Source organism: Haliotis rufescens, unplaced genomic scaffold (genome assembly GCF_023055435.1).
Source record: "Haliotis rufescens isolate VD_foot unplaced genomic scaffold, xgHalRufe1.0.p SCAF_11, whole genome shotgun sequence".
Classification (NCBI taxonomy): domain Eukaryota; kingdom Metazoa; phylum Mollusca; class Gastropoda; order Lepetellida; family Haliotidae; genus Haliotis; species Haliotis rufescens.
The window spans coordinates 16,455,491-16,469,966 of record NW_025963791.1 but is presented as its reverse complement, the minus strand read 5'-3'; the positions used below and the strand labels follow the sequence as shown (position 1 = coordinate 16,469,966).

At 36.6% G+C, this 14,476-nt stretch overlaps 1 protein-coding gene across 1 annotated transcript in view; it reads left to right on the top strand.

Annotated features, from left to right (window-relative positions):
- Window positions 1-12,414, top strand: part of LOC124152055 — a 31,169-nt gene extending 18,755 nt beyond the window's left edge. Inside the window, exons 26-39 of the mRNA XM_048392320.1 lie at window positions 185-285; window positions 481-709; window positions 1,480-1,604; window positions 1,744-1,819; window positions 2,314-2,445; window positions 3,855-4,202; window positions 5,211-5,391; window positions 5,722-5,848; window positions 6,600-6,781; window positions 7,697-7,762; window positions 8,716-8,745; window positions 9,512-9,559; window positions 9,865-9,888; window positions 10,263-12,414. Coding sequence (XP_048248277.1) covers window positions 185-285; window positions 481-709; window positions 1,480-1,604; window positions 1,744-1,819; window positions 2,314-2,445; window positions 3,855-4,202; window positions 5,211-5,391; window positions 5,722-5,848; window positions 6,600-6,781; window positions 7,697-7,762; window positions 8,716-8,745; window positions 9,512-9,559; window positions 9,865-9,888; window positions 10,263-10,459 — 1,866 coding nt within the window. The 3' untranslated portion in view covers window positions 10,460-12,414. The remainder of the gene's footprint in view (window positions 1-184; window positions 286-480; window positions 710-1,479; window positions 1,605-1,743; window positions 1,820-2,313; window positions 2,446-3,854; window positions 4,203-5,210; window positions 5,392-5,721; window positions 5,849-6,599; window positions 6,782-7,696; window positions 7,763-8,715; window positions 8,746-9,511; window positions 9,560-9,864; window positions 9,889-10,262) is intronic.
- The last annotated feature ends 2,062 nt before the right edge of the window (window positions 12,415-14,476 follow it).

Sequence of the window (14,476 nt, the reverse complement as noted above, 5' to 3'; positions counted from 1 at the left end):
TGGACTACATTGTATCGTGTTGGTTTTTTTAAAAATACTTTAAGCGATATTCCTGTCTAAAATAGTTAAGATAGATTTTGGAAATCAGTAAATAGTACATTTTATATGAATATTATAGACGGGAACGAGTACAAATTTAGAGAACCGCGAGTTTTCTCATCTTACATGTTTTTACGTTTGTAAGGATCTTGTGACCGCGTCACTGGCTGCAGGAACTATAATGGACACTATTGCACAAGGGACTTTCAATAACAAAAAGAAAGCTCTGAGAGAAGAAAGTTCCAAGTAAGTCATATTCATGTTGTCATTGTATTTATAAACTTCACTTTCCATGTACTGCATGTATAATGAGCTTTTATTTCACACTCATGTAACTCGGAATGGAACACCTCTGCCATAAAGTTGATAATTACATTCGACCGTATGAGGATTCCTAAAATACCAGATGATCAATAGTTGTAACAAATGCTTTTGTTCTAGATTCTATAGGTCGCACGCCACCGGAACACTGGCTGCATGCTACAGAGATGACAAGGAGAAAACTGTTCATTTGGTGGAAAGAAACATATCAACGAATTGTTGGAACATTGATTTTCTTGCCCTTGCCTTTGAAAAACAGAATAACAGCATCTTCATAAGTGAAGGGATGGCATACTACACGTACTCAAAGTGGATGGGAGATATTCCAAAGAAAACATCAACATGGAGAGTAAGGTTGTTTCTTTTTTTATACCCCCGACAAAATGTCGGGGGTATATAGTTATACCAAGGTTCCGTCCGACCGTCTGCCTGTCTGTCTGTCTGTCTGTCTGTCCGAAAACTTTGTCCGCGCGATTTCTCTTACACTATTTAGAGGATTCATCTCAAACTTAGTACATATAATGTGTCATATGGAGGGGTGCAGTCAAAAGAAAGAAAAAAATGTTTTTATTAATTTCCATTTTTTTATGAATTTTTCAAACCCTGACCCTACCCTAGCTATTTAATTTGTAACTACTGACACACTAGGCGGGTCGGAGGTATTAGTGAGCCACGCTCACTTTTGCACTTGTTTCTTTGTTGTTTAACGCCAAACTCAGCAATATTTCAGCTATATGACGGCGGTCTGTAAATAATCGAGTCTGAACTAGACAATCCAGTGATTGATATCATGAGCGTCGAGTTACGCAATTGGCATACGATGACATGCATCTACCAAGTCAGCGAGCTTGGCCACCCGTTCCCGTTAGTCGCTTCTTACGACTAGCATGGAATGCTGAAGACCAATTCTAACCCGGATCTTCACGGGTCTGGAGAGTAAGTAATATAATCCTAATTGGACATTCTTTTTGGGGAATACTAATGAACAGAAGCATGTTTTCAATGTGAATAGTTACTAGATCAGTGCATTATAGCATATGTGTATTACTGTATATGGTACATTTACAATGTTTAATCAATTTTAAATAAGAATTTGAAAGAAGTCCCGATTTTTTTAAGATTGTTGTTTGCGCCATTCTTCCCTTTCTGATGTGGATCCTCATCGGGACACAACCCATGAAGAAGACTCCGAACCCGACAACGATTGGAGGAAAATACAGTTCGGACCCTGTGGATAGAGAAAGGTTATACATTTATTTGTATCTTTTATATTCTCTTTTGCTAAGGAGGTTGTTCACTAATTTGTTGGTTGTAAAACAAAATATGTCAATATATGGGCGCTTCTATTTATTATTTAATGTGTTAAAAATATGCACTTTGCAGCTCGCCCAGGGTCGGAATCTGCGGACGACTTGGAAGGTTTTACAGTACACCAATTGTCAAGGTCATTTTGAATCTGGTTAGTCCAATATATATGTGATTTAGGCCTTATCGTGAACAGACTTTCCACTCAGAAGGGGGACAAATATGAAAATACTACGCAGAGTACAAATAGAAACATAACATAAAGGATCAATAACAACCCTTTATTGACATTCCAACTGTAACCAAAAACCGCAACATGTGTTTCGGCAAAATTGAAAAATATTTATGATGTTACACAAAAGGTGTTATACAATGTTCCGTCATACCAGGATCAGCTTTCAATCCCACTTCTGCTAGTATAGGATTATAATCCATGATCTCTCAGCACCATACACATGTTTAGGGGATTTTATGAAAGTTGTAAGCACGCTCACTCATTCACGCACTCACTCACTGATCAACTCATTGAATCACTTACTGATCACCCACCCAAGAAGACAAAAAACATCAATTACCCTCAGTTTCGAAAACATATATGTACAATTGTTTGTTGTGGACTGAAAGTGTGTTGGCTTAATTGTACTTCAGATCGTGTACTGTGTATTCCTCGGCTTGTATGCGCACTTGCTGTTGAACAAGCTGGAGGAGGACTACAAGCGAAGGTGGGAAATACCTCTTCTTATCTGGATGTCAGCCTTCCTTCTTGAAGAGATGATTCAGGTACTGGTATTTCCTTTTTCATAATATAAACGACTTAACTAGTATCATAAGCATTGCTATTATGTCATAACCATTTCTCCTGGCCATTTTATCTGAGCAAGTAAAATGTCAAGTTATAGCTCTTATTGTACATAGGAACACTGGTCCATATAGCGAATAACAATGCATTCAAAGTTGCAATACAAGTAGATATCAGATATATTTAGTGCTGAAGTTAAAGATTACTTGCTGACATTTGTTTGTGTTTTTACATATTCCTTAGAAAATAATACAACCAACATACATTGATAAACAATGAACACGGTCGTAAGTATTTTGCTTATTGTGTACCAGTATTTCTTCCTCACAATAAATCATTACTATTTGATAGTGATTAATAAACACATGGTCATGATATAGTCAGAATCATAAATCGACTCTGCTTTTAGCAGAGATTTCTTTTGAACATGGAAAGGGTTTTGACTCTAATATTCTAATTATTGCAAAAGTGTACAACCCTACATGACTCTTGATTGGTGCATAAACAGTTGTCAAAGATTTGTACCTGTCATGACTTTGTTGACACAACAAATTAAAAAATAATCTGCTCGATTCATTCAAAAACTTAAAATGTATTGCAGACAAATTAAAATACCACACAAAGCAAAATCAACGGGAAGACAAAATTGATTTATCCAACACTAGCCAAAGCTTTAGCTATGTATATGTATCTCGGTGTGTATATATTGGATAAAACCACATACATGTACATCACATTACTTTTTACAGATAAATATTAATAAATATGTACAAGTTTTATGTATGCTCCTTGGTGACATCAACATTGGGAATCCCTATATCTTTCCTGCTCATTACATAAATATTGGTTTGATCTTTGAGTCAAATGCTTTTGACCATATGAGATGTAAAAGACTTCTGATTTCGCGATAGCAGTAACATACCAACAAAGGCCCTTTTGGTTCTCAGTGTCAGATTCAGTTATAATGTATGTACCTTTAGCTTATGTGGGAACAGAAAAGACAAATACTCATATCGAGTTTAGTTATTTTTCGCTATTTTTTCATATGTATCAGACGTCAAACGATCGTGAAGACCACTCCTTCCAAAATCTGTTTTGTATTTGTTTTGTCACGATTAACTCATTGTTTCCAAACTTATTTAAACAATTCATTTAACACACGGAGTGAAATAGAATTATGATATGAGATACAAAATGAGCTGACAGAATCAAAGGTCCAAGTTTAATTATTTATGAAGGTTACATGTACCAACAGCTTTTTAGACAAAGATATATAGATGATATGTTTTATTGATATTATAGACATAACTTTTGTTGACTCTCATAGTACTATAATTTACTTGCGAAGTTATTAACTTTGGTTACGATTTTGTCATCCCATATGTTGCAGGTTTTGCAGTTTGCAGTAGAAAGAAACGAATTCATAGCCTTGAACCGTGGACCAAACTCAGGGTGTTTGAACCGTCTGAAGTCAGCGGTGTGGTTGCTAAACAAACACATTAAAATATATTACCAGGACAAATGGAACATGCTTGACAGCTTGTGTATTATTGGGTTTATCATTGGGTACACGTTACGTATATTGCCTGTGTTTTTCAATGAGTACAAGGAAATGCACCTGTTCGGTTACGGGAGGCTTTGCCTCAGCATCAATTTCATGTTCTTCTTCTGGAGATTGCTTCAAGCCTGTACGCCCAGCAAGTCAATCGGACCCATGCTGTACATGGTCTTCAGAATGGTACTATATCACGTTTTGAAAAATACTTTCTTTTAATGCAAGTCCTTAAAGGGGGACTAGTCTCGTGCAAGTCAGTATCTGACAATTTGCTTCAAATAATTCAAAACCCTCTTTGTTAGATTTGATTATGTCTATAAGATTATCTGGTCTTGAATGCCTTGATTACACATAGATCATGTCTTAGTTCGACACATCACTAATAACAATATTTGCTCGGAGCATAGTCCCTCTTTAGTCATTAGTCAATGGGTTTCTTTCTTAAAATCTGCATTTGCATCCTGTTATCATTCAAATTAACAATGATTAACAATGATAACAGGTTTGATCCTGAATTCTTGGCAATAGGCGGTTGAAGTGATGACACGAAGTGACCTTTTTATGGACATTAGTGTAATTAACATTTGTTTTTCTCTATTCAGAGTATTGAAATTATTAATATTGTCCTTTATGCAAAAACAACGTAAAGCATACACGTTGTATTTATGTGAAAACAAGTCGCCTTATTGCTACGTTTCATTTATTCTAAGATTTGCGATATATTAGGCAAAAGTACTCATTACTTTAGAATTATTATACTCCTGTCATGTTAATTACGTTTTCGGTGGACCACGTAATACTGTCTTATTCTAAGGGTTACATCTTATTCAAAAGGTTACAATTCAATGACCCGTGAAGATCCGGGGTAGAATAGGTCCTCAGCAACCAATGCTTGCCGTAAAAGGAGACTATGCTTGTCGTAAGAGGCGACTAACGAGATCGGGTGGTCAGGCTCGCTGACTTGGTTGATGCATGTCATCGAATCCCAGATGCGTTGTTCGATGCTCATGATGTCAGAAACTGGATTGTCTAGTCCAGATTCGATTACTTACAGACCGCCGTCATAAAGCTGGAATATTGCTGAGTTCAGCGTTAAACAACAAACAAACAAACAAACAAACAAACAAACAAACAAAATAAAACAATTCAATGCACATTGTACATATGAAACCCACCTTACAACCTATCCAGGTTACGGATCTCATCCCTTTCCTTGTGATCTTCTTCGTGGCCATATGTTCCTATGCCGTTGCCTCTGAAGCGATCCTTCACCCACCCGGCCGAAATATATTTGACAGCCCATCGTTCGTCTTTGACTTTGGCAAGGGATTTTGGCAGATATTCGGAGAGCTCTTTTTGGATGAAATCAAGGGTGTGTTTGTTCATTCCTATAAATAGAATAGTTATCGCTATTTTCAGTTAAATGTTGGTTTAAGTATGAACAGAATGGTCATTCCACGTTTCTGGAAGATTGATCTTCCCATTTTGACATAATGTTTGTCATCGCCTTATTAACGAAGGTGAAGAAACTACGCTGAAAACTGAATGGAATATGAATGTGACCATCTGATAATACGAAAGTAGACGCTACCAGATTGTAAGTCCAGTTACTGAAGAAGCATGATAAGACGAAACTCTAATAATTCCAATATTACCAGAAAGTGTAGATGACTAGTTGTGTGATATATTTTCTATTTTCCAGGCGTCGGCGAGAAATGCGATGGGAGCTGCATACCTAACGCTGGAAGAATATGGGTGCCATTAATGCTCGCAGTATACATGATCATGACGCACGTTTTGCTCTTGAACATTGTGATTGCACTGTTCAAGTATGTATTATTTACAAGTTGATACCAATAGGTCGGTTAAGACTCATATTTACTCATCAAACAACCTAGCTATCAGATTCCTTAGTCACTGACATTTTTGGCACTTTAGTAACCACACTGCAAGTCCATTGTATGGCACATAGTAGATCTGTTTTTTCACACAAACGTTTCAGTTTGTTACATGGTTACTTGTGGACTGATAATGATACATTGGTTAAATGTGTCTTGGTGTGCGAGTTAAACTTCGGTCACCTGGTGTTCCATTGGTCACATTGCAATAATCATGCGAGTGGGGCAGGATACCCTCACCCGTTCGCAAACACATGCTTATGATTTAGTCGGAATCGTACAATGGATTTCTTTTGATTATCGAAAGAGTTGTGTCGCTTACATTTGCAATCCCTATGACACATGTTACTCGTAGTACCAGACCTTGCCTAACACTGCTTTGTTTTGTGTTTGTGATCAATCTCGATATATTGAGACATTTCAAGTATGTTCTATATAAATTCCTTAATAGCGTTTATATTACTGATGCTGTGATCGCTCATGTCATGGGCAATAGTCTTCCTTTATGTCTTAATGTTCATACTGTAAGGTGCCCGATGAAATTCTTGAAGTAGAACAGTTGAATAATTTAAGTAATAAAAATGAGCCCTTAAACTATACTGATACTATATTGCACCCTTTGAATCATTCATATGTTTTCGTTCATGAACAACAATTCTACGTCTTTGAACCTCTTTTTCAGCCACATCTTTGAAGATGTTAGACAGAAAGCTGATGAAATATGGGCCTGGCAAAAGTGTCGTTTAATGGTTGAGTATGACAGAAAACCACCACTTCCTTTACCGTTCTCGATCCTGTGGAGACTTGGAAGTTTGGCAAAGAAACTCACGTTTTGCATCCTATGCATAAAGAGAAAGGACAAGCGTAAGTAGTTCATGAATCAGAATTGAGGAAAACCTTGATTATAAAGTGGATGTTTTATCACGATTCTCTTTTATTAATTGCACATTGATCCCTTTGGCAGGTTTAGTGTTTGGTGTAGTCATGACTGCTATAATGCTTCAGAACCATGGTGTATTTTCCATACAGGCTTATGAAATAAATATTTGGTCAAACCTAAAATGTATTTGTCCAATTTTAGGTCAATGATATACATAGCCATGGATTAAACGGATACAACGAATTAGGAAACTACTCGACACTGGTGAATCAGAGGTTTCACAAAAAAACACCTTATAAAAAACATTATAGGTTACAAAGTGCAAACTCTAGGCTACTACAATATTCAAAGTACGTGTGCCAAAACGCTTTTCAACTAAGAAAGTTTATTTCAAATCTGAGGACAACAGAGTGCTTGATATTTGTGTCATAGTGAGGAGTGTGACGTCATGATAGTGACGTCATGATAGTGACGCAGGGCCAAACCTTTCAAGGGTTGCCTTCATTTTGGTTTACGAAGTACATGTACATGTATCTGTGCTACACCCTTTCAGTGCTTGTCATATATGCCAGTATATTGATGAAAACAAACTATCTTATCATACGGAAACGTCCTAGTTTGTTTAAAGGGTAGTATCGGTTTTTATTTTATTCAGACCCACAACCCACTCAAAACATTGGAGTCAATCAATATTTCCGTAAATGAGTTTGCGCTAGGTTTTGTCATGGTAGAATGGAGAGAAACACACTGTGTTTTCTATGTTTAGCTTGGTTACCTACAGATTTAACCGCGCTAAATTGAATTTAAAATCGAAGCGTGAGGTGTTAAATGTTCGGGTTATCTAACGGACAGGGTTATCTAGAAATATCTCTGTTATGTGTATGTTATTACCTTTGCAGGAAAAGGCCTGGAGGAGGATAATAGTGTCAATCTTCGGGAAATTAGACAGCATATAGACACAACAGGTAAGCAGCATGACGTTATATGTAAAGTATTGCGCAAACATAGATATCATATATGTGACGTCTGAAAGAGTATTGAACCCTTTCACAATACTCCGGTGTTTATAGCACTAACCCTTTTATTTTACGTAAATGCGCTTAGTAACGGGAACGCGTTTCAAACAGACGTTCATAACACTGTGCAAGTTATTTCGAACGAATAATTTAATGCATAACGAATGCATTATTGCCGCCTAGTGAAGGCATATCTAACCCAACATGAGAGTCACTGAAAATCTGTTGAAAGTGGGATGAATCAACACTCATTTAAAAACAACAATAATTGAATCGTTTATGCCCGTGTATATAGCTGAAGGTATGCGCTGAAGCGTTCCAATCCATGTGATCAGCTTTGAAATCATTTAAGAACAAGATTTACCTTATATTTGGCGAGCAATTAAAGAAAATGCCTCACTTGCGTTATGATTCGCGTTTTCCTCTCAACCTTTGTAATGCGCAGATAATTATTCTTTTTTTAATATTTGTCAAGGAATCTGTTGATATTGATTTTATTGATGTCTTAGTACAGCTTAATAAATGTGATGTTTTCGAATGTATTTCCCAATCAAGACGAACCATGCTATTTCATATTAAATCGTGCAAGTCTGAACTTTTACATTCATATCATAACGAATGGTATGTTCATCTGACTATAACACGGATCAGTCATGACCATGTCTAGCACCACGAATTCCATGCACTGCTTTGTTTAAGTTTCCATTCATTCATCTTCTTCATAACAGTATGCAACACTTCATTTGTTTAGATTCACGTTACATGTACCTGTTAAAACTACGATGAATGTCATGTTGGCTTTCACATTCAAATGTTTAGTTTTTGAGTATGCTTTACATTTTTTCAAATGTCTTTGTTTCTTTAACATATTGATATGAAATATATATATTTCCTTTCATAAGGTGAAGATACACACGATGGCGAAAGTCACGGTACGTAATGACCATGACAATGACAAAACTTTATCACCGGCCGCAAAGGAATTCTTTGTACATATGTACAAGTGCTTACAGATTTTAAACATATAATCACATGACAAACAGAGCGACGAAAACATTTCAGAAATTTACAATCATTTAAGAGACGGATACTTGATAGGGTAAAAGATCTTAGAGCTCTGTTGCAATGAATATCACAGAAGGTAGAAGTGCATACTCTCAGTTTAAAAAATGGTTATTAAGGATATGCTCAAACATGAAGCTACCTTACAAAGGGCTTTCAACTCGTACCACATACGAGTCTCATCAGGCCATAAATGATTAACAGACATGAAGTTGTAACGTATAGTTATTTTCATGATGAACCTACATTGTTTCAAAATGAGCAACATTTCAATCATGAATTGCGCCGAAGTTAAATGTAAAGGCGTAAGTTATTTGTCCATTGTCACCTTGGTGTTGTGACATCATGGTATTCCCCAATTGTCATGATATCAAGTAACTATACGTTACAACTTCATGTCCATTCATCAGTTGTGACCTGATGAGACTCGCACGTGGTACTAGTTGAAAGCGCAACCCAATCAAAACTTGCTCAATTGTACTCCACTTACTGAATTACATATCAGGAATTGTGCGGTTTCTATGTTCAAATTAAGTTCATGGTTAAATACAGATTCTTTTATTTTCTTTATTTCCATGTACTTTGGACATGGTAGTCAGTGTTTTGTAATGGCAATTAATACGCTTTCTCTTCCAGAATATTATTATTATGAAAACATCTGGGATGAAATAGAAGAAGATCCAGGTACGAAACTATTCCCAGCAATTTTACTGATCTCGTTTTTGGATAGGAAACGTTCTGCATCAACGCGTATATGTTAACGGTTTAACGGCCCAATAGTAAATACGTTCGATGTCTGCTGAAACATTGAACCTTTTCATTTATTTCAGAGACTCATAAAATGCAATAAATGGTTTTATTGTAATAACCAATCGTGTTATGAGTGAGTGAGTTAATGCTTTACGTCACATCGGCAATATTTCAGCCATATCGTGATGAGCAATCGTGTTATGAATCTAAATACTTTTCTTTATTTTCATATGATGAAGAGGGTTATGGTGATCCATATGAAGGTAATTAGATCATAACTACTAATAATCATAGGTCCACCGTTATATAATATGTTTTGGAAGCTGTCTTGCCTACGAGATGTTAATTTGAGATACGTAGCTATATTAAAAATATACTTGTCAAAATAATGAAGCATTGTCTGCCATTACTCCACATAAGAGTCTTACCTGATCAGCTTGACGCAGACATATATCCTTAATCACATGGATATGGCTGACCTGAGAATGTGTTGTGCAAATCCCACAATGGTGTGCGTAAATATTATGTCCGCTGCAATGGGTACAGCTAGATGTACATTGAAATGTGAATAATACTAGTATATGGTATTTAAATATATTCTAATATTGATAAGCTGCACAGTATATTCATTTTGCAGATGGGGGTGGAACTGTCAAATCTAACAACGCAGTCAGTGGTTACGAAGACCCATATCAGTACCTTTCTGCTGATTGTGAGATTGAATCCAATGATGATATATTCGCCGAAGGGGAGCAACAACTTGAAGATTCACTAGATGTATTCGAGAGAGCGAACGCAGAATTCTACATGCAAACTGAGCAGTCAAAGGATTGACCTTGGTGGGGCAGGATATGCTCACCTTTTCGCCAACACCTGGTGTTACCACTGATTTTAAGTGATTCAGTCATATACTTTGCAACGCTATTGTTTTGTATTTTACGCCCAGTGGAATCTGTTTCTGCAGATCATCGAGACTGATCATTCTCTGGCATTCTATGAAAGCAAGCTTGTGCCTTCAATTTCTGTGAAGTCAGATTGTCAATTCCCTTTTCAAACTATTCATTTAAAGAGCACCAATGTTGGTATCCTACTCATCCGACATTATTTAACAACAGGCAGCAATGTTTATTCATATCTTATTAATGATTTCTGATGATTATAGAAAGGGTTTTGACGCATTTATTGAATATGTATGAGCTTAGTTCATCTGCGTTGGTAGTTGCGGAAAATGCATCTTTTAGTCAATACAGTAATTACAGCCTTTAGGTGAAGGGATACGTCCAAATAGAAAATCGAACCATATCCATAACCAAGGATGTTTACCTCAACAAACGAAGCTATTCCAATACATGGAGCTCACACAATATTTGTACTGTTTTCATGATCATGCTTTGCATTAGAATAGTTATAATAGAATAGTTTACATTTTAATAATTAAATAGCCAAGCTTGACATATACGCCAGTTAAGGTATGTAAAATTACTTATGTTTTATTTCCAAAGTTGATGTTTGACTGTGTATATTTAGATTACAAAGATATAGACATGTGAACCTCTGTAATAATTACATAACTCACTCTTGATTCTGACAAGAAAAGTCAATGTTGAAATTACATGACAAGCAAATGCATAAAATGCAAGTCAACTGTATCAAATGTGTTTTTAGTCGTGCATTATTTAATAACCTAAACGTGTAATAAATCGACATAAATCGTCCAGATAAGAAATATATGTTCTTCTGCCCTGATATTTGTCAACATCGCTTATATTCTGTTCGTAGTTAATACAACACATCTATCAGGGATATAGGCCACGTTTACTTCTATTTTCGTTTTGAATGCATGTGACTAACCCGTACTTGTGTGGGTATTGAATACTTTTCATTCTCTCCAAAGAATTTTAATAATTCTGCTGTGAAGCCATTGGGCCCAGGACCGCATTTCATATCGACGTACGTTACTTCACCTTTGCGCACTTTCCTCAATTGAGACATAATGATCCTTTAACAATTCTTAAAATGTATTCTTCTTGTATATTGTTTGCTGTATAGTTTGCGAAAAGACGTTCTAGTTTTAACTAGTGTTAGTTGTCTTTTTGTTGTTTTCTTCTATCACAACAAATGTTTTTTTTGTAAAAGAAATGACATGCTTACTTACAATACTATTTTGTCATCACTATCCTTTTTCTGTCCATGTGGCTTCTGCTGTCACCATGATACCTTATAAAATACTAAATACTAATATACTATAATTTACTAGATAGATGTACAAAATGCTGTCTTTGACTTACACGTGTGTCAACAACCAGGCTCCAGCTTATCTCTCCACTCTGCTCCAGCTTCATAATCCACCAAGAACTCTTCGATCAGCAATTCAACACCTGCTATCTTTTCCTCAGTATAGACTTTCCAGCTATGGACTAAATACTTTCAGTGTAGCTGCCCCAAAGTTATGGAATGATCTTCCACTTGAGATTAGACTTTCCTTAACATTTCAGACATTCGAAGCAAAACTAAAGACAAATTGGTTCAAAAATGCTTTCCAGAGTGACATTTGAATGTAGCGCTTTGAGCATGTTCTCTACATGGATGCTAGCGCTTTTTAAGTACACATTATTATTATTATTATTATTATTATTATGTGCGTGTTGATGTTTCTCAAGTCATCCTGTAAATTATGCTTGATGTCAATATGTTCTGATTTGTTCATTTGCTGCACGATGCTTTTAAGTTAGTACAAGTTATAGAAATACATTGACAGATGAAATACAAAGTTATATGTCTGACTCTCGTAAGCGTGAAGTTGAAATAAAACTTGACAAACACAATGAAAACCTATGATTTCATGTATAGATGAGAATTGAGTAGGCTTCATTTGGCCTATTGTGTGACGTGACACAGTGGTCTCACATGTTCAGGTCAGGTAACCGACTGTAATGGTTCGTTGATAGGAAAGTTACATTGTAAGTATTGACGAATATAAGACATCGTCAACGTCAGGTAAAAGGGCTTAATGTCCATGTATCCAGAACCCTACACGCCTAAACACATCAATGCTAAAGAACTACATATTGATTGTGAAAACGTAAAAGAGACGGCATGAACAAGAATGCTACAATTATCCCTTGTAGATACTGAAGCAGAATGCGAAAGAAATGTTAATGTTTGCCCATGTATTTATGTAAAATGCATGACTAAATTGCTTTAGTTGGAGAAAAACATGAAGCAAAAATCGTAATGTATTGACGCTCATATTTAGGTCATTTTCTTGATTTATTCGGGATCATGTTCCCTATTCCCTATTTCTAATGTCTGCCTGAGACCTTCGTCAGCGTAGAACTTGATGTGTATAAGCAGATGGTAGGAGGCTAATCCCACGAATATGACACAGCAAAAATATGCCCAAGATTTAACAAACTATCTATCAATGATGATACAAAACTTTTCAGTCTGTTTGTTAAAAATTAAAAAAATACAGCATCCAGCAATACAGAAGTTTATTGATTTGAACCAACCTAAAAAGCAATATATATCATCCAGTTATATCGCCTTTCATTTTTTCGATATCTAGATTTATTGAAAGAAAGTCAGAGATATCAATATGTATCCATATGATATCATTTGAGTACTTTTGGTTTTCGAGACATGGTCATGTTTTATTCATTGTTGGTAGTCTTGATGGTATTTCTCTTTACTTGTAAGTAGGATAACCTCTGCACTCTACTTACTAGACGTAAATCAAACTTCCCATGTCGTTTTTAGTTCCAACAAAATCGGTAAAAGCGCTATCGTGTCACTGGTGTGTCTGTCTCACGATCACTTGGTCATGAATTGATTGTTTACAGGTCGCCGTCGTGCGGGTGCCATGCTCACCCTATTCGCGAACACCTGGTGTCATCATTGATTTCAGTGATCCATTCATATAATATTCAACACTATTTTGTCTCTCACATCCAATGGAATTAGTTTCGGCAGATAATCCAGACAATCGGCAGATTACACACCTACGAATGCACTAAATCATTCACCCGATGAAGGAGTAAGCATATACTCCGAAACGTTGTGTACGTCAAATAAGAAGTTGACATCCATATATTCCCTTCCTTATGCCCGATGTGGTACCTTTGCTTTTTGTTGTCTGATAGCTTGGTCAGACGGTAATAAGGTAGAGTTCAATGCGTCAAACCCCGGATGGAGACTACCTCTCTGGTCGCAAGGAGTCGGATTTCGACTATTATATTACAGTGAGCGTTTTTGTAACACATCAAACAGGTATTTAGTATTTGAGGATCGATTTACGTCCAATGCTTACAATGAGACTATTATCGCAGGCACTTGTGTGACAAGGTGGGACAAGATCGAATGCAAGTCTTCAATATACACCCTTTGCCGAGTCCACTGGCCGCGTCTTACCATACACTTTGTTACCCTGCCTGGCGCTCTGCATTAAGGAGATAAAGCAAGGATTGGTCGTCTCGGAGTCAGCATGATGTGCCTGAGTTGGGTATCGATGTTAAACTGCGGCATGGTATTTATTATGTGCATATTTATTATGCGCCAAATCTACAGCCTAAGGCATGCTTAAAGGACTACATTATTTCCCCGGTCAATGGATCATTGTGCACTCGATTTTCATTCTCAGCACCTTGGGTAGTATACAACCCAAGCTGTTTGCGAGGCGCTAGAAATAAGAAGGTTAACAGTCACATTACCATCTCATCCTACCAGAGTATCCATTCTCTGCTGCCTAAACAGAGGCATGTTTGCAAAAAGAGATACTTGTCTAAGGAGATACAACATGTGCTACATGTGCTTCAGTATGGATCAGCTGCCAAACGCGGTCACCCATCCCAC